Raw genomic sequence first — 24715 nt, forward strand, 5'->3', positions numbered from 1 at the left:
CACCTCCCTGGTGAAGGCCCATGGGGTATACATATCTATATTGTCAGGAAAACATCTTTTTTTAAAAATTAAGTTTTCTTGTTAAAGTATAGTTGATGTACAATATTATGTGTTACAGTTGTACAATACAGCAATTCACAATTTTTAAAGTTTACTCCATTTATAGCCCTCATAACATACTGTCCATATTCCCTATATTGTACAGTATGTTCTTATAGCTTATTTTATATCAGAGAGTTAGTAGCTCTTAACCCCCTACTTCTTGCCCCTCCCCTTCCCTGCCCCCATTGCTCACCACTATTTGTTCTCTATATCTGTGAGTCTGCTTCTTTTTTCATTATATTCACTAGTTTGTTGTATTTTTTAGACATATAAATGATCTTGTACAGTTTTTGTCTTTCTCTGAATTATTTCACTTAGCATAGTGCCCTCCAAAGTACAGCCACATTGTTGCAAATGGCAACATTTCATTCCATTTTGTGGCTGAGTATGTATATATATACACACATATATATACACACACATATATATATATACACACACACATATATATACATACACACACACATATATATACACACACACACACATATATATACATACACACACACACACACCCTACATCTTCTTTACCCATTCATCTGCTGAGGTACACTTAAGTTGCTTCCATATCTTGGCTGTTGTAAATAACGCTGCTATGAACATTGGAGTGCATGTATCTTTTCAAATTATTGTTTTTGTTTTTGGGGAGTACATACCCAGGAGTGGAATTGCTGGGTCATATGGTAGTTCTACTTTAAGTTTTTTTTGAGGCACCCCATACTGTTTTCCCTAGTGGAAACAACAGTGTTCCATTTTTCCCATATCCTTGCCAACATATGTTATTTGTGCTCTTTTCTATGACAGCCATTCTGCCGGGTGTGAGGTGATATCTTATTGTGGTTTTGATTTGCATGTTCCTGCTGATTTGTGATGTTGAGCATCTTTTCATGTGCCCGTCAGCCATCTGCACAGGAAAGCTGCATCTTGACCTCTTATACCTAGAGATTAGGTATAGTTGATCAGAGTAAAGACTTTTGAGTTCTTGGTATCAAGTACAGATGGCAGAGACAAGGGAGAAAGAGGTGGAGGTCTTTTCCTTCTACTCTCCCATTTGGGAAGTAATTGTAGTGCAGCTGGACACTGCTTTGCTTGTGGATCCTGGGAGGTCCTTGGAAGGACTGGAGAATATCCACCTGAGTTGGGAAGATGCAGGTCCCTTGCCATCTCTGACCCTATGTGGATGGTTGAATCCATTTGGCCTTAAGTACTTATGAACCCTGGAATCCAGAGGTCATTCAATCTGTCAGTGGAATGGGTTCCTTCTGTTTTCCGACTGCTAGTCTGAGGGGTGGTTTGCTTTGCTCTCTTATTTCTCCCAGATTATCTGCTTGGTGGGTGGATAAATAGGGGATTTAACTGTGTTTTTACAAAGTCATCAAAACCTCTACAGACACATCTCCTTAAGTAGTTAGCTGTGGCTTACATGATCACACTAGTACACCCCACCCATCTCTCCTTTCCTCTAAAATATCAACTTGGAACCACTTTATTTACTCAAAACAGTCACCACAGGCAACGACACAAGTCCATTATTCATCATTAAATAACTGTCAGCAGGGAGTAAAATTCCACACAGCATGAGCAGGTAGAAGGGGACTCTCTCAAGGTGACTGAATATACTGGGCAGCATCGAATGCTAACGAGCTCTCCTAGAGAACCTCGCCATTGCTTGCTCTCCATCCTTTTTCTTTTTCATGCTCCCCAAATGAGTTACGGGCTGGCCACTATGGTGAGCTGAGGAAGGGGCACGCTGCCAGCAGCGGACACTCAATGGATGTCAGTGTTGGGTTCTGCCTAGAAACAAATAAGAGACACACACTTTGGGAACCTTATTGCTCACCTAAGAATTGCATCTGCGCGTTGCCCCAGGTGACTGTTAAAGAAGGGTGGTTAATCATGCCCAGAAAAAAAGTAAGACTCATGACTCTGTGATAGGCCAAGGATGATGTATTTTCCCCAGCTTTTATATCCTCAGATGCATTATTTTTCAGACTAATAAACTATGCTGTCACTTTATCAAACATATTATTAGGAAAGCAAACTCCATCTGTTTGTTCAACAATGGACTTAGAGATTTTTTGAGTGGACACTTGGCAGTGTCTGAGGAACTGCTAAGCATTATTCTGCATTTATAATAGGTAGACATGGTAAAATATTACTAGCATTTTTAACCTTTTTTGCAAAGAGCTTTATTAAGTTATAACACACACTCTACAATTCGATGGCTTTTAATATATTTACAGAGTTGTGAAATCATCACCACAATCAATTTTAGGACATTTTCATCATCCCCCAAAGAAATCTGGTAGCTTTAGAGGTCACTCCCTATTTCTCCCAACTCCTCCGCCCGCTCTGCCCTAAGCAACCACTAATCTCCTTTCTGTTGCTTCAGATTTGCCTACTCTCAACATTTCACACAATTGAAATTATACAATACATATTCTTTTGTGACTGGCTTTTCACTTGACACAGTGTTTTCAAGGTTTATCCATGTTGTAGCTAACATTAGCTTTTAAAAATTTTATTCTCAGAAGGACTTGCTATGTGGAAGGGAAAGTTGTGTACATTTGCCCTAGAAATCATGCCATAGGCAATAAGCCTGGCTTCTTGATTTGCACTGAGTGCCAATCACTTGGTTTTCCATGAATGGGTAAAATCAGAAGGCTGGCTAGTTTCTCTTCTGAGTGAGTTATAACAGCATCTATTATTTTGCCTTTTTTTTTTAGGGCCGCACCCATGGCATATGGAAGTTCCCAGGCTAGGGGTTGAATCAGAGCTACAGCTACAGGCCTATACCAAAGCACAGCAAGGCAGGGTCCAAACTGTGTCTGTGACCTACACTGAAGCTCACGGCAACTCTGGATCCTTAACCCAATGAGCAGGGCCAGAGATGGAACCCAAATCTTCATGAATACTAGTTGGGTTTGTTACTGCTGAGCCACAGTGGGAACTCCCTCTAAGAACATCTTAAGTTCAGGAAAAGAAGCACTGGCACCCCTTGTTATCTCAGCAGACTTGTAGTCCTTAGGAATAGAACATAAGGCAGACTGATTCTTTTTTTTAATGTGTGTGTTTTCTAAGTCACTTTATTTATGTATTTATTTATTTATTTTGTATTTTTAGGACCCTACCCACAGCATATGGAGGTTCCCAGGCTAGGGGTTGAATCAGAGCTGTAGCTGCTGGCCTATGCCACAGCCACAGCCACACCAGATCCGAGCTGCATCTACGACCTATGCCACAGCTCATGGCAACGCTGGATCCTTAACCCATTGAGTGAGGCCAGGGATTGAATCTGCATCCTCAAGGATGCTTGTCAGATTCGTTTCCACTGAGCCACAATGGGAACGCCTCATTTTATTTTTAAACAAATTATTTATTTATTTATTTGGTCTCGCCCTTGGTATGTGGAAGTTCCCAGGCCAGGAATCAAACCTGCACTACAGCAGGAACTCGCGCCACAGCAGTGACGATGCTGGATCATTAACCTGCTGAGCCTCCAGGTAACTCCTAGGCAGACTGATCTTGATGGTAAGTGTAAAGGAGAATGAGCTGCCTAGGAGGCTAGATGGAGCAGAGGGGAAAGGAGCTGAGCTCAGAGACTGTTTCCAATCTGGCTAACCTTACCTTTCACATAAGACCACTTGCCTAGTAAACCAGTCCTGGCATCTAAAGGGAGCAGTGGTTATCACCAGTGGTGGGACATACTTTGGGCAGCTCGGAAATTCCCATGTGGAATTATCAGCTTAGAGTGAGCAAAGAACCCTGAGTGGTGTGAGTCAGGATATCAAATGAGAATGTATTTTCACATCCTTAAGGAAGCTAAACCATTAGCATGTTTAGTCACTCTTCCAGTTTTATATGGAACTTCCTGAAATCATCCCACAGCTCAGGCTCTTCTGATTTAAGCTCCCCCTCCCTCATTGGCACCTTCTTCTTGCTGTCACTTCTTTATATGCTTAAAAAAATTGAACAGCTCATCCTTTAGCTTTTTCCCAAGATATAAATCCTGATTCTTTTCTACATTTAATACTTGGTATTATATATACCAAGTTTTGTATCACATTAATATTTAACCCTCTGATAAACACAATATTCATCCATCCATCCATCTAACAAATATGAATGGCTCATTGTGTAAGACATGGGCTCAAACTTGAAGTAGCATTAACTTTAAAGATATTCTTTTATTGCTGTCTGTGAATTCCCAGCAGAGCTGCCCAGGGGCTCCCATTCATGAAATCTTTCCTTGGAACAGCACTGTCTCTCTGCTCTACCTTCACGGAATTACTGAGTACCTTCGCTTTACACATTGCTCTCTGGCTGGCTGGGGGGTGAAGACGCCCGAGTCCCAGGTCTTTGAACTCTAGAGCATGGGGGGCAGAGAAGGGAAAGGGAAGCTGAAGGTGTTAATCCAGAAAAGGGGAGAGAACATGATGACAAAGCACTCTCAATTTCCTTCATCTGAAAGCCTTAGGGCAGGAAAAGAGACAAATTGAGTTTTAGATGATTTCTTCTGAAAGAATTCCTGAAACTAAACTATATATTTTTTAGGGCTAGGCTTGGGCATAAAACAGTTTCACACACAAAGAGTCCCTAACTAACCTTCCTTCTCCCTGTTCCCATAGACTCCAACATTTAGGAGCTAACATAATCTTACAATCCATGATTACGGCTAAACCATTTGAAGATGAAAATCACTAGGAAAGGGAAAAGATTGGTATAGTGAGTCAGTTAAAATTTTATTTTATTTTACTTTACTTTATTTCACTTGTCTTTTCCAGGGCTGATCCTGTGGCATGTGGAAGTTCCCAGGCTAGGGGTCGAATTGGAGCTGTAGCCACCAGCCTATGCCAGAGCCACACCAACACGGAATCCGAGCCACGTCTGCAGCCTACACCACAGCTCATGGCAACACCGGATCTTTAACCCACTGAGCAAGGCCAGGGATCAAACCCGAAACCTAATGGTTCCTAGTTGGATTCATTAACCACCGTGCCACGATGGGAACTCCAGTCAAAATTTTAATCAAAAGGACACACACACTGACAGTCTTCGGGGTTTGGCTTTCAGAGTGTTTAAAATTTTCAGCCAATTTTCAAAACCAGAATTTCGTATAAAATCCAGATTTCTTGCTTTGTGTGAAAAATGGGAAGCTCTGGCAATTTCCTTCCTTCTTTCCTTCCTCCTTCCTCCCTCCTTTCCTTCCTCTTTTTTTGGGGGGGGGGTCTTTTTAGGGCCATACTTATGGCATATGGCAGTTCCCAGACTAGGGGTAGAATTGGAGCTGCACCTGCTGGCCTATGCCACAGCCACAGCAACGCAGGATCTGAACCACATCTGTGATCTACACCACAGCTCATGGCAACACTGGATCCTTAACCCACTGATTGGGGCCAGGGATCGAACCCGGATCCTCATGGATACTAGTCAGGTTCATTACTGCTGAGCCACATCGGGAACTCAGCATTGTCTTTCCATATGTAAAGAGTTGTTTCACAGAATTTTTATTTTTGTCACAAGTGGAAAGAAAAAAGGAATTGAAAAAATGAATTAAGTGGAGTTCCCATCGTGGTGCAGCAGAAAGGAACCATGAGGTTGCGGGTTTGATCCCTGGCCTTGCTCAGTGGGTTAAGGATCTGGCATTGCCATGAGCTGTGGTGTAGGTTGCAGACACAGCTTGGATCTGGTGTTGCTGTGGCTGTGGCGTAGCCTGGCAGCTGTAGCTCTGATTAGACCCCTAGCCTGGGAACCTCCATATGCCGTGGGTGTGATCCTCAAAAGACAAAAGTCAAAAAAAAAAAAAAAGAATTAAGATATTTCTGTATGGAAGTGAAAATTCTTATCCCATAACATAGAAACAATGTGTGTGATGGCTGAAAAATTTAAATTAAGTAGTCCTTCTGGAACAACTGTGCCTCTCTCTGATTAGTGTCAGCTCTCTGGTAATCACAAGCTTTGGAGTTTTAGAACCTTGATGCTAAGGAGATCACTTGTTTTAAAAGAGGGGACAGGGAGTTCCCGCCGTGGCGCAGTGGTTAACGAATCCGACTAGGAACCATGAGGTTGCGGGTTCGGTCCCTGCCCTTGCTCAGTGGGTTAACGATCCGGTGTTGCTGTGAGCTGTGGTGTAGGCCGGTGGCTACAGCTCCGATTAGACCCCTAGCCTGGGAACCTCCATATGCCTCGGGAGCGGCCCAAAGAAATAGCAAAAAGACAAAAAAAAAAAAAAAAAAAAAAAGACAAAAAAAAAAAAGAGGGGGGATGGGTTAGGAAGCAGGAAGGTAAAATGTGTTAGAAGAGTGTGGAAAGGGAGAGGGCAGAAAAGGCCCTGTGGCTGCCTCTGATTTTGCTCTGGGAGTTGATTTATGGCACAGGGCTTACACAGAAACACCCAGAGTTAATTCATGTCTTGTATGTTTGAGAAAGATGGGTGCGTTTTCTTTATCTGAATATTCATTCAGAATGAACTTCAAGGCTATAGCTCTAAAAACATGGATGACCAGCTGCTCAGCCTGATGTCACGTGAAGGCAAGGAGCAGGTGCTTTTATCATCAGAATAATCTCATTTTTGTTTGTTTGTTTGTTTTTGCCACAGTGTGCAGCAGCTTGATGTGGGATCTCAGCTCCCAGACTGGGGATTGAACCCAGGCCACAGCAGTGAAAGCGCCAACTCCTAACCACTAGATCCCAAGGAACTCCCACCTCATTGTTGTTATAAGCTGCTCTGGTCTCCCTGAAGCCACCCCTGCACGTCACAGAGAGGAGAGTAAAGGAGGTTGCTGTCTTCACGTGCTTATGATCTAGACAGAGTTGACATAAATAAGCCTATATGATGAAGACACCCCAATCCAGACAATGGGACTGATCTGTAACACACACATGTAAGTAGCATGTTGCATGTATAGATGGATATGTGTGCTCAAGCATATTCCACTTTGAAACAACTCAACATACAAAAATCTAAACTTTTTGTTTGTTTTTTTAGGGCCACACCCGTGGCACATGGAAGTTCCCAGGCTAGGGACTGAATTGGAGCTACAGCTGCAGGCCTACCCCATAGCCACATTAATGCTAGATCCGAGCTACATCTGTGACCTACACCACACTCACAGCAACGCCAGATCCTTAACCCACTGAGCAAGGCCAGGGATCGAAACCACATCCTCATGGATACTAGTCGGATTTGTTTCCTCTGTGCCACAATGGGAACTCCAAAAAATCTAAACTTTTCAATTTGAATGCTGAGGAGGGATTTTTTTTTTTACATTCCAAAAGGAACCTTTACAAGAGATCCTTTGCTTCAGATGTTCTCTACATATTAATTTCTTTAAATGCAGTTTTCTCAACTTCGGGTGATTTTGCCCCCAAGGGGGAATCTGGCACTATCTGGAGACAGCCAATGAGGCGAGGGTTGTATGCTACTGGCATCTAGTGCCTAGAGGCCAGGAGTGCTGCCAAATATTCTACAAGGCACAGGACAGCCCCCACCACAAAGAATATCTGGCCTCAGAAGTCACTAGCGCCAAGACTGAGAAACTGGTTTAGTACACATTCTGTATAATTAATTTCTTCAAAGAGAGATGATTTACACAAATGATTCAGCGCTGCTGTACTAGACAAGGGATACTGGTCTTTGAGATCAGGGCCGATGGGGAGTGGGGCTTTTGGAGAGAATGTGGTGCTGGTTAAAGAGAAAAGGCTGGGGGGCTGTGAAATGAATTAGTGACCTGAAATGATGTAGGCTGAGAAGGGCAGGGAGCACACTGCAGTGTGGCTGGGAAAAACCAGAATTGCTTCAGGGGTTGGGAGCGGTATTGAAACAGAGCAGGGCCCTATGGTCCTCCCCCGCCCCCATCCGGTGTCCTCCACCTGCCTTTTGTCTGTAGAAAAGCTTTACCCAAAGAATAAGTTTAATCAGAGAAGTGAGAAAGTGCAGAAGCAAAGGAAAGCAAACAAAAGCAAATAGTAATAGTTTAGTCATGAAGCAAAGTCAAAGAACTTAATTCCTTCTCAAGGGCTACAGATAAAATTCTGAGCCATATCCTTTGAACAATTTTGTAGAGACTGAAACCCCACCAGGTGGAAGAAGTTAACTACAAGATGCCCAGGCTGTAGCCATGACACAAGCTGCCACCATTCCTAGAACTGGCCTCAAAGAAGTGGCCTTAGCTGAAGATTAACTGTACTTAAAACTATCAAGATGACACTGATGAGACCACCATGTAACCAATTTCAAGATGACTGTCAGAACTGACTGCTGTTTCTGCATGTCGCCCCCTCCCCAGCCTGTGCAACCCTGAAACTCCCCCTTAGAGCTCTTGCCTACTGACTGTCAGCAGTGGAGGCAGAGGGGGACTCAGCCTTTGGACATGAGTCCATCCTCCTGCCACCTGGGGTTTCTGACCTCTGAAATAAAGTAAACGCTCCTTTTCACCAACCCAGAGAAATTGGCTTTAAAGCAGTGAGCAGCTGGACCCCACTTTTGATGACAGTATGGCAGAAGAAACTGGCTGAGATTTCTGAAATGGAGGGTGTGGGTGGAAGCACAAAACCAGAACCCAAATGGAAATCTTTAGGACAGGGATGTGTTGGTGGAGTCACGGTTTGCTGCAACAGGTCATGGAAAGGGTGTGAGACTTTGAGGATGAGCCCTGCAGAGAGGGCAGAGGAGAACTGCCATGGAGTGACCAGAAGGAGAAAACTTTGGGGGACAGGTGACGGGGCATGCAGAGAGAGAACAGGAAAGCATGGTGAGAAGTATTTGCAGACAAGGAATAGGGTGGGTGGAGCGACCATTTCTGGAGAATGAGGAAATTCTCTTAAGGTGGCTGGAACAGAGGATGCTGAGATGAGCATGGTACCAAGGACAGCGCACAGAAGCCAGCAGCCAGGAGGATGTGAAAAAGGGAGACTACGGATCCTAAGCAAGCACTGGTATTGATATCAATATGAGAAAGGGGGTCTTAAAAACTGGACCAGAGAAGATGGTAGAGCTGGAAGCAACTGGACCTTAGGCTTAAGGCATCTGAATGCTGGGAGCTGAGAAAAAAACCTTTGAGTTCGCGAGAAAGATTTTGTGGAGGGATATGAGGTGGTGGATGTGAACCCCATAAACAGCACTAACATTCCTCCGAGAAGCCTGCTGGCATTTGACTTTAGTTTCTCATAAGACTTGGGACTCTTGCTATTAAGCTTTCATCTCAAGGAATGGCAGTGGATGCTTTAGGATAGGGTTAGGGCATATAATAAAATCTCTGAAGGACTTGTCTTTGATAAGACAGATACCTCAGGAAATGGAAGAAAGAGGAGTCAGCTCATGCTTTTGTCTGCATTTGAACCTGGTTTAGAAACAACTATTGCTTCTTTGCTTGCATTTCTGGGTGCTGAGAGACATTTTATTTAACCTTTTGAACAGCATGTGTACTTTGTGTTTGAAAAAATGGTTCTAGGAGTTTTCTTGTGGCACAGTGGGTTAAGGATCCCATGTTGTCACTGCAGCAGCTTGGGCAGCTGCTATGGCGTGGGTTCGATCCCTGGCCAGGAACATCCCCATACCTTGGGTTCAGCCAATAAATAAATAAATAAACAAATAAATAAAATAAAAAATGGTTCTGTGGTTTTCCAGAGTCATGTTGACTCAATAACATTTGGGTGGCAGTGCCCAATTCGAAATCCTAACTGTACATCCTCATCCTTACAATTACATAAGCATGCATAAAAATCTGCTGTTGCATTAACCTCTTAAGTGTTACATAAAATTTTTTTGATTATAGCTGATTTACAATGTTCTGTCAATGAATTTCTGCTGTACAGCAAAACGAGCCAGGTATACATGTATATACATTCTTTGTTTCATATTATCTTCTATCATGTTCTATCGTTCCTTGTGCTCTACAGCAGGACCTCATTGCTTATCCATTCTCAATGTAATTGCATCTGCATATTAAAGACATGATGCCTGCAATGCTTAGTTCATTGGGTGGATCAATCCTATAGGTGTTTAAATTAAGCAAATTCAACTAGAGAGGAAGAGTAGGAGCCCGAGAGAGTGGGGGAGAGAAGGAGAGACTGAGAGAGCAGGGTAGAGAGAGAGGAAGTAGTAGGGGAGAGAGACAAAGGGAGGGAGAAGGGGGAAGGAAGGGAGGGAGAGAAGGGCTGAGAGAGGGAAGCTGAGATAGTGTGTGATGATTTCACTTTCAAGTTCATGGGAGTCATTACGGCAATGAGACTCATAAATCTTCCTTTTTTGGGGTTTCCTTTCCTGTCTGCCTCTCCCTGGACTGCGTGTGATTCTAGAGTTTAAAGGTACTTGCTTCTAATGTAGTACTTCCGCGCCCCCCCCCCCCCCCACCACCCAAGAGCAGCCTTTGGAACCTCCTTATCTCCAACTCTACTGTAGAGCAATTCTTCTTTAACTTTCAAAAAGGCTTAGGAAATTCTAACTAGAGACCATGTTTCTTTGGGGCTTAATTCTTGTTTTTAATCCAGTCCTCTTGATATGGGGGTCACTTCAAATATCCCCTACCTTACCATTTCATTTCCATTTCTAATATTTACACAATTACTCACATGCAGTCGACAGTGCTGCAGAACATGGAAAAAAAAAAAGATTTAGCTTCCTGACCAGGGGCAGAGGGACAATGAAAACAGATAGAGAAAGGACAGATCTAGGTGGAGTTCCTGCTTCCATGATTCATTTTTCTTTCTACAATGCTAAGAATGTGGCTGTAGAACAAGCACATGTGACATCAAACCCCTGAACTGAACAGGACAAACACACCCCATCTCCTTGATCCTGGCTCAAAAACAGGAAGTTCTTACTCTCTTGGCCCTGATAACCAACGTGGATGCAGACACACAAGCTACTTTTGGGACATGCAACTCCTACAGTGATGGTACAGAGGATGTTAGGCAAAGAATCCTGTGGAGGAGGCTGCACAGGACAGACACTCCAAGTTAGGATTCTGCTGAAACAAACCCAGAGGCAGGCTGGCCAAGCTGCCCGCAGAGCGGCCAGATTCAAGCAGTTTGGGGACTTTGGAATGCAATTGGAATTTCTGGTGGAAACAGCCAGCACCCCCTGCCAAAAAAAAAAAAAAAAAAAAAAAAAAAAAAAAAAAAAAAAAGGACATCAACTTTTAGTTATGCTGAAACTTTGGCCACAAAGGAGAAGACACAGCACCGTGGTTGCCAATTCTCTTCCCCTCTGTCTGATTTCTATACTTAATCCCCCCTTCCTCCTGAGCTGAGGCCAGGGAGGAGGAAGTGAAGCAGAACTGGGTGTATTGGCTGATTTTAACATGACAAACCATGGTTGTGTTATTCAGAAGACAAAAAAAAAAAAAAAAAAAAAAAGGCACTTGTATCTTCTTAGCGATGGCTAGAGTTCTCTTTATTTATCCCTAACTTTAAAACGTCAAACATGTGTTTTCTCCCATATGAAACAAGAGACAGACATCCATATTCTGCATTTCAGTCCCTCTCAATGTGAAAATTATACTCCCTGCCTTAAAGTTTTATTTTATATTTGATTCAATGAACTGAATTTGGACTCTCCATTAATTCAGAGTCTCAGTGCTTCAGGAGCTCGATTAACTTTTCCTCCTCTTGGCTATAAATGTAAAAACAGAAGAACACCACCAAGAGAACTAAGTCATTCTAAAGTCTACTATTGAGATAACCAGTCTTGTCATTGGGTCCTATCGCCTTCCTTTATTTCATCGGTGTGTACTTCTAACACATTATTTTTAAAAGATTATGATCATTCTCTGCATGCCAGAAAACTCCAATTAAAGGCTAGAGAATAAGCCACTCTTAACAAAAATAATGAAAAAGTTTAGACAGCTGCATTATTGAAGAGTGTATAGAGCTGTTGTGACAGCGACAAGCACAGATGAAGCAATTATGAATTTCATGAAAATAGATAAAAATCCAATTGGAATAATGAGGCCTGCCTCGCTGAACACCTGTTTATAGTCTTAATTTTGCCTTAAGGAGATACTACTGATGTTCTCCAACAACAACAAAAATCAATAATGGATCAATATGGATAAACGTGTTGGGTACGACCTTTTGTCCTAAGAGACAGTTAACAGCTGGGTTTAGTTTTACTGGGATTTACTTAAAGACTTGTAACAGTAAATAATGGCGCATTTAAGAATATTTGCCTGCTTTGGTTTAGTGAGGTTGGCAGGTGGCTGTGGCCTTTCAATGGCATATGGCTTTGAGAAATTACATCAATATATGCATACAATGTGTCTTAGCCTCTGGTTCCCTGCGTCAAGTTAATTAGTAAAGAATCACTGGTTTAAATTTTATAAGCAAATATTCTCTAGTTCCCCGGGTGAAGAAAATGCAGTGAAAATACCGAAGAAAAAAGAAGAAAAGCCTTTAAAGTTTTGCAGGAATTTTTAAGAATAGGAGAATGCCCAAATACAGAGACAGACCAATATTTTCTTGAGATCTTACATTATGAAAAGCACATTGTAGTGAGGCAATGTTAACTTCTTTTCAAAGATAAATTACTTATAAGTGTAATATGAAATGAAATAGAAAACATACGATCTATCTCAAATGTTCCCATTAGCGGATTTCCACCGTGTGCCTCTTGTATTAAATGAGAAATTCTGATGACTTTTAAGAGATGTGAAGCTAAATGAAAATGCAGAAGAACGATTCTGAATATGTTTTATGCTGTAATTCCCTTTGTATTTCATATTTGTAAGGTATGGAATAGCACAGAAAATAGAAACAGTGTATGGTAAAAACTAAAAGGGATTTTACTTTTAGTTTTTTTTTAGATTATAATTGTTTTCAAAATGGGCTACTTTTAATTGTGGAGCCACTTTAAGAAAAGAAAGCGATAATATTCATGGGAGCCACAATCAAATGAACCACATTATATTTTAAGGTCACTTCACAGAGAAATTCATCTTTTGAGATCATAGGGGCATTATATTCTTGCAAGTTATGGAAACCCGTAAATTTGGTTTCCTCTGCAATGTGGATTGTACACAGAAAAGACAAGTTTCTGGCATCTTTGTGTTAGAATTTACGCTATTTCCAAAAGCATTTCTAGCTGGCAGTTGTTTTTAAGTTCCTTGAGTACTACCTGTTTGCTGCTTTTATTTTAGTTTTTGGTAACACTAAGACATGTTCTACCGACAGAGAATTAAACAGCATTGGAAAGCCGCAGTGTCTATTAAAATGAATGGATATTGCACTTATTTGAATACTAGCTATTTCAAAGGCTATTTCACTTTCCTTCGTACAGAGAGTTCGTTTGGCATGACGGCAGACACGTCCAACTTCAGGGACACAGCAGCAAGATAAGGTGGATCAGTTTCTTTTTGAGTTTTATGTTCTTAACGGCTTGGTATGATGACAAGTGGATTCCTTACAGTTTACATGGCTAAGTAAATAGGTTAAGAAGAACTTTTACAAATCCCAACATACCAACATTATAGCACAGTCAGAAAAATCGCTAAAATAATTGACCGATTACCTAAAATAAACTTTTGAAATGAAGTGCCAAGAAAAAGTCAAGGAGTTTTTGATCTGAACCTGAGCCAAGGAGAAGGATCCCACTCCAAACGCCAGAGTCCTGTCCACACAGGGGAAGACTTTACGTATCTTCCTTAGCAAAGAAGCTGACAATTTTCAGTTTGGGAAGCGCACACACACACACACACACACACACACACACACACACACACACACACACTTGATATATACAACACACACAGTCTAAAAAGCCCACTCAATCCAGCTTTCCTAGATAAAGAAAAAAAAATGCTTGGAAATCTTTGTTATTCAAGGACCCCTTTCAATCACTTAGCAACCTCTCTTGAGATCCTGCTCTTTTTAATTTCAAACATTCAGCGTTCAAAATCAAAGGTCTGATGAGGCGGATGCAAATGGTAACTTTAAAACACCGCAGAGACACCCATGGAAACTCTGACCCAATGCAAGTAAAACAGTCCCTACCTTTTTTTTGAGAGTACGCTGGCGACTGCGCTTGAGAAAAAGTAGGCTTTTCTTCCGTGAAATAGTCAGGTTGGCTGTATTGATTCAGGGCCATGTCCAAGTCAGAGTCCTTGCTTTTCAGCACGTTTCCAGGGTAACTACAGGTATAAGGCTGATTCACTGCCCAGGCCTGTTCCATATATATGTTGTTACTGGGCACAGCCTGAGCGTTGCCACCACTGTAACCTGGACTGTCTTCGAAATATGTGTAATAATCAGTGGCCTGCATGTAGCAGTTGCTGCCGGCAGCTGGGTGGACTTCATAGAGTTCTTGCACGCAGAAGTTCATGTTGTTAACTTGGTTCCGTTTCTACTTTACATACACACGCACTCTATGCATGCATCCAGCCCATACACCCCGGGAGCCGGGCATATACGGCGAGAAGAGTACAGCCATACACACGAAAGGAGAAGGGAGATGAATAAACACCACCAGCCACACGGCAACCCAGCCTGCTGTACTTTGGAACAGCACCCGACGTGCTAAAATCCTATTTAGGTGGAGGTGTCTTTGGAGCGCTCCTGCCATTCAAACATATTGGAAAGCAGATTTCTGACTATCCAAGGTCTTAGGCTGTGAATGAAGCTAATTCCTGGGGAAGATGGCAGGCAGGTAGGGCTGACCTCCACCCAGCCAGAGGAGTAACAGCAAGGAGGTTTCTGTTGCTCCGAAGCTGGGAAGATCCATTTTATACGCTGTTTTTAACCCCTTTCAACATGATCAGAAAATGATTACTCATTGTTATGTCACTTTGCTTGACAACTTAAGCATGACACACACTATACTGACATCTTAGAGAATATCCTTGGATATGCAGAAAATCCGAAAATCAATAATCTAGTTTATTAGCTCGGACCAGAGAAAATCCAAAAGTAACGAGCCTGATGACTGATTCCAGGAAATTAATCTAGGCACACAAATGTTAGAGGTTACATCTGTCGTTGAAGGCTCCCGACGGGTTTTTAAAGCAGGATTCAACCACCTTCCTAATGACACAGAGGACACACAGGTTTTTATAACATGCTCCGGGAGGCACATCTGAAAACACTGCTGGTGTCGGGGAGTGAGTTCTGCTCTGCTCCTTGTTCCTGGTGATTTTCTACACCATTAGCCTAATTGACACAGGACCTCAAGCTTCACTCCGCTCTGCTCATTCTTTCCTGGTTGTGTTTGTAAGTACACGATGGAGGCGGCTGTGCCTGGACTCTAAGGGAGGAGCGTTAGCTCGGAGAGCAGTGTCCCCCTTCTGATCGTGAGTGACAGCAGTCTTCCCAGTTGCCCGTGGAAACTGTGTACAACCCTCATTTTACTCCCATTCGAATTGGCTCTCGAGATGATTATTGAACTTCATTGTGATTTTAAGTAGTCTCCACGCACTTGACATTGATAGTGACCCCCCTGAAAGGGAAATGTATTTTCTAGGGGAATCACTGTATCCCTTAAGTAAGACAAAAAGAAATATCCAACTAGGGCATAAATGTTTGCGAAGATGATGACTAATGGTATTCTCTCCATGCGGATGATGGTGAGCATGTGCATTTTAGACCATGATTCAGAAGAGGGCGGGCGCTGCTTGTTTTGAAGGTGGAGGTTCTTTCTCATTCTTCTGGAGACTCGGTTTGCAGGGCTGGCCTGTCCCTAAATGGGTGACCTGTTGGTATTTCCCTCCTAAGGGACCACAGACAGTGGAACATTGTACTATTCAACAGTGACACCTCCACTTTGGATGCAAAGCTCCAGCCAATGGCAAGGTGGAATTTGAGGCAGGAACTTAGGACCAGAGAAAGGAGGGTATTACAGTCACTCAACAAACATCTCTGCAGTGTCTGTGAAGTACAACAGAGAAGTGGGGGGAGCAGAGGGGGCCATTCAAAAAGCCAATCATGGTCCCTGCCGCCAAGCAGCTTAACAGCAGGTGTATTCAATAGATAGTCAAGTGGACCAGAGTTGGGAAGGGTGTCTGTAAGTGCTGACTATCTAACACCACGCAGTAAAGGGCCATTGATTCAGGGAAGAAGGTCAACAATTAGAGAACAAGCAGCAGATGAGAGAAGATGACGGAAGAAACCCAGCAGATCCCGTGGAAGTTTCGTAATGAGACTTCTTGGAAAACAGCACCTGAACTGACAAAGGAATTTTTAAAACAAGCAAAGGAATTTTCTCCAAATTGGCACATTTGAACCCAAAAAGAACTGCAACATCCTAGAAAGCATGAAAGGAACCATAAGGAATAAAGAGCACAGCTAACATTTCAATAGCGTTTTTTTTTCTTTTTTTTTTTTTTACTCTCTGATGACTGGTAAACTAAATAAAAGATTTATTCACAAGTGTTTTTTTAAGAACATATACACATAACATTACAATTAACATTTTCTCCCTACTGAAAATGTCAAAACATTTCATTGGAAGCAATAACTATTTTCTGAAAACCCCAGGAAAAAAGGATCCAGGCCTTATGTTTTTTTTCTCTGATCTCATTTATTTATCTCAAATTTCCCCAAACTAATCTGAAAATTAACCTTTCAATAAAGCAGTTTTCTTTCCTGGCAAACACATATGTTCCAAGACCTCTTTTTCTGGTTAGAAGCTGCATGTCAAATCCATCCAAGTTTGCAGTTTTGCCCACTGCATTTCCTGGCTCCCTTTCTATTTCACTGAAGGCACAAATCCAAGCAATTTCTTGCTTTTCACCAGTAACAATATCAACGAAAGCAAGAGTCTCGAATTTCATCACAAAGGAACACTTCAAAACAATTTTCCAAAATCTCTAAATGTGCTTGAGAAAACAGAGTTTTCTTCGGCCCTAGAATTGGATCCACATTCTGCAGTGAAGAAAGAAAAAAGAGCCTTTCCAAAACGTTGATTCTCTCTGTCTTCACTAAACATTTGGAAGACCTTTGAGACTCAATAGCGGTTTTTTTGGTTGCTTTATTTTTTGGCCTGTACCCATGGCATATGAAAGTTTCCGGGCTAGGGGTCTAATTAGAGCTGCAGCTGCAGGCAACGCCGGAATTGAGCCTCATCTGTGACCTACACTGCAGCTTGTGGCAACACCAGATCCTTAACCCACTGAGTGAGGCCAGAATTCTAACCTGCAATCCTCATGGATGCTAGTCAGGTTCTTAACTTGCTGAACCACAACAGGAACTCCTCAATAGCATTTTGACCAAATGAAAACAGGGCTGAATTCTCTCAGGAATCTTATATTATTATTTTTTTTGGCTGTGCCCATGGGAGATGGAAGTTCCCAGGCCAGGGATCGAACCTGCCTCACAGCAGCAACAACCGCAGGATCCTTAACCTGCTGCGCCACCAGGGAAGTCCTCCCTCAGAACTCTTAGAATGGGAAACAAGTTTTGAAACATATTTAAGAGAACCTACTTCGCTAACTTTTCTCTTTGGTGGAAAACAAACGTTTCTGAAATGTAGTCTTCTTGGACCAAGTGGGGAGACTCTTTTCTTTAAAGGAGCGACGCTCTCATTCCTGCTAGCTGGAGATGGAGTGCCACGCTGGCACTGAAGTTGAAATATGGCCCCTTGCACCCTGACAGGAGCAATCACCACGCTGCCACTCGTGATCGATCCAGGCTGCTTCTTTGTGAAGCCAATAAAGCCATTTAAACATGTTATATGTCACAAATGAGGTGAGCTTGAGTCAGACTGTGTTCTTATTTCCCTGGCTGACTACTCTAATTTAGTTACTTCGAGAGAAGCTTACGAGTTATTTGACCCATAGAGCATCAAACTGCCTGTAAAGAAAAAAAAAAAAAAGAAAGAAAGAAACTCAGAAGGGGCTTTAATAATTCTCATTAGAAGTGTTTCGATCAATAATAATTTATTATCTTAATACACTTTTGTCCTTGGAGGGAAGGAAATCACGTAAAGGGGTAAGAGTAACGATCTTGCTTGGGAAACCTGGTAGGTAAGCAACAAATCCTTAAGGTCTCTGAAGGAGACCTGTTTCCCTCTTTTGGTCTCTCTTTCCTTCTCCTTTCAGCTGTGTTTCTTCTCAAGGTTGCATGTTGGAATCACCCATAAACTTTAATTAATTAATTAATTTTCTTGACCACGCCCACAGCATGTGGAAGTTCCCAGGCCAGGGATCAAACCCAAGCCACGGCAGTGACAATGTTAGATCCTTAACCTGCTGTGCCGCCAGGGAACTCCACCTGTAAATTTTATTTTATTTATTTATTTTTTTGAAAATCCAATTATTTTTATTTTCTTTTTATTTTTTAATTTTTTTATTTTCCCACTGTACAGCAAGGGGGTCAGGTTATCCTTACATGTATACATTACAATTACAGTTTTTCCCCCACTCTTTCTTCTGTTGCAACATGAGTATCTAGACATAGTTCTCAATGCTATTCAGCAGGACCTCCTTGTAAATCTGTTCTAAATTGTGTCTGATAAGCCCAAGCTCCCGATCCCTCCCACTCCCTCCCCCTCCCATCAGGCAGCCACAAGTCTCTTCTCCTCGTCCATGATTTTCTTTTCTGAGGAGATGTTCATTTGTGCTGGATATTAGATTCCAGTTATGAGTGATATCCTATGGTATTTGCCTTTGTCTTTCTGGCTCATTTCACTCAGTATGAGATTCTATAGTTCCATCCATGTTGCTGCAAATGGCATTATGTCATCCTTTTTTATGGCTGAGTAGTATTCCATTGTGTATATATACCACCTCTTCCGAATCCAATCATCTGTGGATGGACATTTGGGTTGTTTCCATGTCCTGGCTATTGGGAATAGTGCTGCAATGAACATGCACATGCATTTGTCTCTTTTAAGTAGAGTTTTGTCCGGATAGATGCCCAAGAGTGGGATTGCGGGGTCATATGGAAGTTCTATGTATAGATTTCTAAGGTATCTCCAAACTGTTCTCCATAGTGGCTGTACCAGTTTACATTCCCACCAGCAGTGCAGGAGGGTTCCCTTTTCTCCACAGCCCCTCCAGCACTTGTTATTTGTGGATTTATTAATGATGGCCATTCTGACTGGTGTGAGGTGGTATCTTATGGTAGTTTTGATTTGCATTTCTCTTATGATCAGCGATGTTGAGCATTTTTTCATGTGTTTGTTGGCCATCTGTATATCTTCTTTGGAGAACAGTCTATTCCGGTCTTTTGCCCATTTTTCCATTGATTGATTGGCTTTTTTGCTGTTGGGTTGTATAAGTTGTTTATATATTCTAGAGATTAAGCCCTTGTCAGTTGCATCATTTGAAACTGTTTTCTCCCATTCTGTAAGTTGTCTTTTTGTTTTCTTTTTGGTTTCCTTTGCTGTGCAGAAGCTTTTCAGTTTGATGAGGTCCCATGGGTTTATTTTTGCTCTAATTTCTATTGCTTTGGGAGACTGACCTGAGAAAATATTCATGAGGTTGATGTCAGAGAGTGTTTTGCCTATGTTTTCTTCTAGGAGTTTGATGGTGTCCTGTCGTATATTTAAGTCTTTCAGCCATTTGGAGTTTATTTTTGTGCATGGTGTGAGGGTGTGTTCTAGTTTCATTGCTTTGCATGTTGCTGTCCAGGTTTCCCAGCAATGCTTGCTGAATAGACTTTCTTTTTCCATTTTATGTTCTTGCCTCCCTTGTCAAAGATGAATTGACCATAGGTGTCAGGGTTTATTTCCAGGTTCTCTATTCTGTTCCATAGGTCTGTCTGTCTGTTTTGATACCAGTACCACACTGTTTTGATGACTGTGGCTTTGTAGTATTTCTTGAAGTCTGGGAGAGTTATGCCTCCTGCTTGGTTTTTGTTTCTCAGGATTGCTTTGGCGATTCTGGGTCTTTTGTTGTTCCATATAAATGTTTGGATTGTTTGTTCTAGTTCTGTGAAAAATGTCATGGGTAATTTGATAGGGATTGCATTGAATCTGTAGATTGCTTTGGGTAGTATGGCCATTTTTACAATATTGATTTTCCCAATCTAGGAACATGGACTATCTTTCCATTTCTTTACATCTTCTTTGATTTCTTTGATTAAAGTTTTATAGTTCTCGGCATATAGGTCCTTTACCTCCTTGGTCAGGTGTATTCCGAGGTGTTTGATTTTGTGAGGTGCAATTTTAAAAGGTATCGTATTTTTGTATTCCTTTTCTAATATTTCATTGCTGGTATACAGAAATGCAACTGACTTCTGAATGTTAATCTTATATCCTGCTACTTCGCTGAATTTATGAATCAGTTCAAGTAGTTTTGGGGTTGAGTCCTTAGGGTTTTCTATGTATAGTATCATGTCATCTGCATACAGTGACAGTTTGATCTCTTCTCTTCCTATATGGATGCCTTTTATTTCTTTTGTTTGTCTAATTGCTGTGGCTAGGACTTCCAAAACTATGTTGAAGAGCAGTGGTGAGAGTGGGCATCCCTGTCTTGTTCCAGATTTGAGTGAGAAGGCTTTCAGTTTTTCCCCACTGAGTATTATATTTGCTGTGGGTTTATCATAAATGGCTTTGATTATATTCAGGAATGTTCCCTCTATACCCACTTTGGCGAGGGTCCACCTGTAAATTTTAAAACCACCAGTGCCTAGGTGTCACCCTCAGAAATTCTGATGTAATTGATGTGGGGAGGAACCCAAGGGCGAGGGTTTTTGCAAGTTGCCCAGGTTATTTTTTACAGGCAGTGAACCTGGAGAACTGCTCTTCTATTGGGCGCCCAAGTCCAGCCCCTCACTGGGCATCAGGACTTCTTGCAGACTCACTCTTTTTTTTTTCATTTGCAGCTTCATTGCCTATATCCTTCTGTTCTTAAAAATTTACCTTCCACACCTCAATCTGGCCTCACTGCCTTTGAGTCATCTGGTCACGTAAAGGAGACGAGTCAAGAAAGTATGATGACCATGACATGGGAACACAGGAAGGATCAGCCTCAGGGTCTGGGGACGCCTTTGCAGAGAGGCGACCTGGGAGCTGGCATTTGGAGAGTACGTGGGACTCAACAGTGGGGGCCAGAGAGAAAAGACAGCTGAGAAGAAACGTCTTAGGGAGCATGGGGTCAGCTATACTTGTGAAAAGGTACATGAAGCAAGATTAATAAATATTAGGGCAACTGGTCAGATGCTTCTAGCTTCACTCCAGCTATTGTTCTCACTCTGCTTTAGTAACAGAACCTCTAAATTTTAGTTGGGTACATAGCCCTTGTTTCCCAGTCTCCCTTGCACCTGGCTGTGTCTGGGTGACTAACTTTTGGCCAGTGAGGTATAATAGAAGAAATATTGTAAGGCAGATTCCAGGAAACTTAAAAGACAACTTAAAAAGACAAGTGGTGAATGGCATTTGCCTCTTCTCCCTAGCATTTACTTCTTCCTGCTGCCAGCAATGTGTATATTGATGGCTGGAACCTCAGCTACCATTTTGGTCTGTGAGGATGAGAATCTTACTCTAGAGCTAGCAGAAGAATAAACTGGAAGGAATTTAGGTTGCTGAGGTCCATAGGATTGTTATACTAGCCTTGATTGCCAACCTCTGGATTTTTTTTTTTTTTTCCTCAAGAGGGAGAAATCAACTTTTTATTTAGGTCATAGTTTTTTCAGCTCTAAAATAGAAATAACAGTACCCACTTCATTGGCTATTGTCAAGATAGTGAGTTAAATATAAAGAACAGTGAGTGGCATAGTAAGTGACATGAATATATATAAATAGTAATAACTATTACTGAAGTGCCTTAGCTCTGCCTTGGAATATTTCTCTTCTCAGTCTGCATTTCCACTAGGTCAGGAGTCAGTAAGCTTCTGCCTGCAGACCAACTATGGCCTAATACCTTCTTTACTGGAACATGGCTGTGTTCATCTGTTTACATATTGTCTGCTTCTACAGCTACTCTGTGCTACAATGGCAGAGTGGGGTGTTATGATGGAAACCATGTGACCTGCTGAAAATATTTAGCATGTGGCACTTTCGAGAAAAAGTTTGCCATCCCTGCTGTGGGTGATTTCATCCTGTCCCATAGCTTTATTTTTTCTAAATTTGTTTTTAAATTTTTATTGAAGTATATTGATTTAACATATTGTGTTAGTTTCTGGTGTATAGCAAAGTGAATCAGCCTCTATTCCTTCCCAGATTCTTTTCCATTATCAGTTATTATATGATATGACTATAGTTCCCTGTGTTACATAGTAGGTCCTTGTTGATTATCTATTTTATTTATAGTAGTGTATATCCTTAATCCAAACTCCTAATTTATCCCACCTCGCCCCTCCTTTCCCCTTTGATAACCATATTCATCTCTTCCCTCCCCTTCCACTATTCCATTTGGTAACCCTGTTTTTTTCTATGTTTGTGAGTCTATTTCTGTTTCATAAATAAGTTCATTTATGTTGTATTTTATATTCTGCATATAAGTGATATCATATGACGCTTGTCTTTTTCTTTCTGACTTATTTCACTTAGTATAATTCCTAGGTCCATTCATCTTGCTGCAACTGGAAATATTTCATTCTTTTTTATGGCTGAGTAGTATTCCATTGTGTATATATACACCATATTTTTATCCATTCATCTATTGATGAACATTTAGGTTGCTTCCGTGTCTTGGCTATTATAAGTAGTGCCTTTATGAACATTGTGGTGCATGTATCTTTTCAAATTAGAGTTTTATCTGGATGTATATCCAAAATATATTTTTAAGAGTTCCCATTGTGGCTCTGTGGTAACGAAACCTGACTAGTATCCATGAGGACGTGGGTTCGATCCCTGGCCTTGCTCAGTGGGTTCAGGATCCTGTGTTGCTATGGCTATGGCATACGCTATAGCTCAGATTTGACTCCTAGCCTGGGAACTTCTCTATGCCACAGGTGTGGCCCTAAAAAGAAAAAAACAAAAAACAAAACAAAACAAAAATTAATTCAACTACTTTTCTGTTTCCACTGCCGTCACCCTACACCAAACTCTTACGACCTCTTCCCTGGACTCTCCAGATGGCCTCCTCACTGGCCTTGCCCCGTTGTAATTCTTTCTTGATTCAACAACAAGCCATGTTTGAAAAACTGCACACCCAATCATGTCACCTCCCCGCTTAAGACCTCCCATGGCTTTTCGCTGCATTTGGAATAAACTTCCAACTCTTCACTAAAAGGCATTCCTTCCCCACCTCCTGTCACCCTTCCCCTGGCTTCCTCTCACACACTCCACTCGGCCCAAGAGGTATCTCTGCCATTCCTTGACTTGCGTGACTCAGGGACACTGCGCGAGCTCCTCTCTGTCTGAAATGCCTCTCCCTGTGGCTCTCTACAGGGCAGGGTCCTTCTCCTCCTCCACGATTTAGCTTCTCTGTCACTTGCTCTGTGTTTCAGAGGCCTCTTGACTCCATCATAGGTGGAAGGCTCCTGACCCTGGTCACCTATGTGAGAGCTGTTGTTCAACCTTTCAGAAGAAAGGTGAGGACTCCCAGTGCCTCCCAAACTATGTCCACTTTTAAAACAAGACAACATTTTATATGGTGCAGTAAATAGATTTCCTGAGGCTTGAAAAGTTCCTGCGAACCATCTATCTGTCTGAAGTTGAGCCAGTTTACTGTTTCATATTTTAGTGCTACAGAGAGACCTGCTTCTTAAATCTACCTCCATCAAGGCTTGGGATCAGGAATGTGTGTCCTCAGGGCCAAGCACTTCTGCTCCAAGAGAGGTTGTAAAAAGGGGAGGAACACTGCCTGCCTCTGAAGGAGCCACCCAGGTTGAGGAAAGATCCCTTATAGATATAAGGGGCGAGGTCCAGATCTCGCCAGATGAGAGCTGAAGGCATTCTCTAAATGTTAGGTCACATATCTGCAGGAAACAAGAGGGGTGCAAAATAACTTTTTGAGCATGCAATGCATCTGTTCATCTTTTTTCTTTTTCTTTTGGTCTTTTGTCCTTTTAGGGCCGCACCTACGGCATATGGAGGTTCCCAGGCTAGGGGTCGAATCAGAGCTACAGCTGCCGGCCTACACCACAGCCACAGCAATGTGGGATGCGAGCTGCATCTACGACCTACACCACAGCTCATGGCAACACTGGATCCTTAACCCACTGAGCAAGGCCAGGGATTGAACCGTATCCTCATGGATACTAGTCAGATTCGTAACCTGCTGAGCTACAAAAGGAACTCCAGTTCCTTAAAAAAACAAAACAAAACAAAAAAAAAACCCTAGGAGTTCCTTGTTGGCTCAGTAGGTTCAGGATCCTGCGTTGTCACTGCTGTGGTGCTTGTATGATCCCTGGCCTGGGAACTTCTGCATGATCCAGGCACGGTTCAACTCTCGAGATGAGAGCAGAGCAAGCTCCTGGCACTTTGGGACCACTCTATCTTCAAACTGCCCTCCTCCCCTGGACAGCTGGGAAATGATGGCGGCTTCCCCGAGGATCCTAGGATATTAGAATGAGAACTTCTGAGCTTTGCATTCCATGTGTATTTTATTTGCTATTGGGACCGGAACCCACTCTTGCATTGTGTGTATCAGGATTTCAGATGAGGTCTTTATTTCCCCAACTCTGGTGCTTTAGGCTTAAAACACTGCCTTAGAGGGAGGGAGGGAATAAAGGGGTTTGTCCCAGGCCTGGGGACTGAGTGTGCCTCCTCAGGACTCCTACTAAATTATATAAAACC

The 24715-nt window shown here is 42.2% G+C and overlaps 1 protein-coding gene and 1 long non-coding RNA gene across 32 annotated transcripts in view; both read right to left on the reverse strand.

The window, feature by feature from the left end:
* Nucleotides 1-24715, reverse strand: part of THRB (thyroid hormone receptor beta) — a 461170-nt gene that overhangs the window by 48154 nt on the left and 388301 nt on the right. The window contains exon 1 of one of the 31 annotated variants that reach the window (XM_013981418.3): nt 14092-16567. The exons of the other annotated variants lie outside the window; for them this stretch is intronic. Coding sequence (XP_013836872.2) covers nt 14092-14419 — 328 coding nt within the window. The 5' untranslated portion in view covers nt 14420-16567. Of the gene's footprint in view, nt 1-14091; nt 16568-24715 lie in introns of those variants that run through there. 31 annotated transcript variants of the gene reach the window in all.
* On the reverse strand, nt 735-5850 carry LOC146397217 (uncharacterized). Its single transcript, XR_014822517.1, has 3 exons — nt 5780-5850; nt 5373-5460; nt 735-4918 (listed from the first exon to the last, which is right to left on the reverse strand). It is a non-coding gene; the product is annotated as an uncharacterized LOC146397217 (long non-coding RNA).

The sequence above is a fragment of the Sus scrofa genome, chromosome 13, assembly GCF_054392235.1.
Source record: "Sus scrofa isolate SSC_HxYL_T2T_F1_AM1 chromosome 13, Sscrofa_HxYL_maternal_Yorkshire_Landrace_v2.0, whole genome shotgun sequence".
NCBI classification, from domain to species: domain Eukaryota; kingdom Metazoa; phylum Chordata; class Mammalia; order Artiodactyla; family Suidae; genus Sus; species Sus scrofa.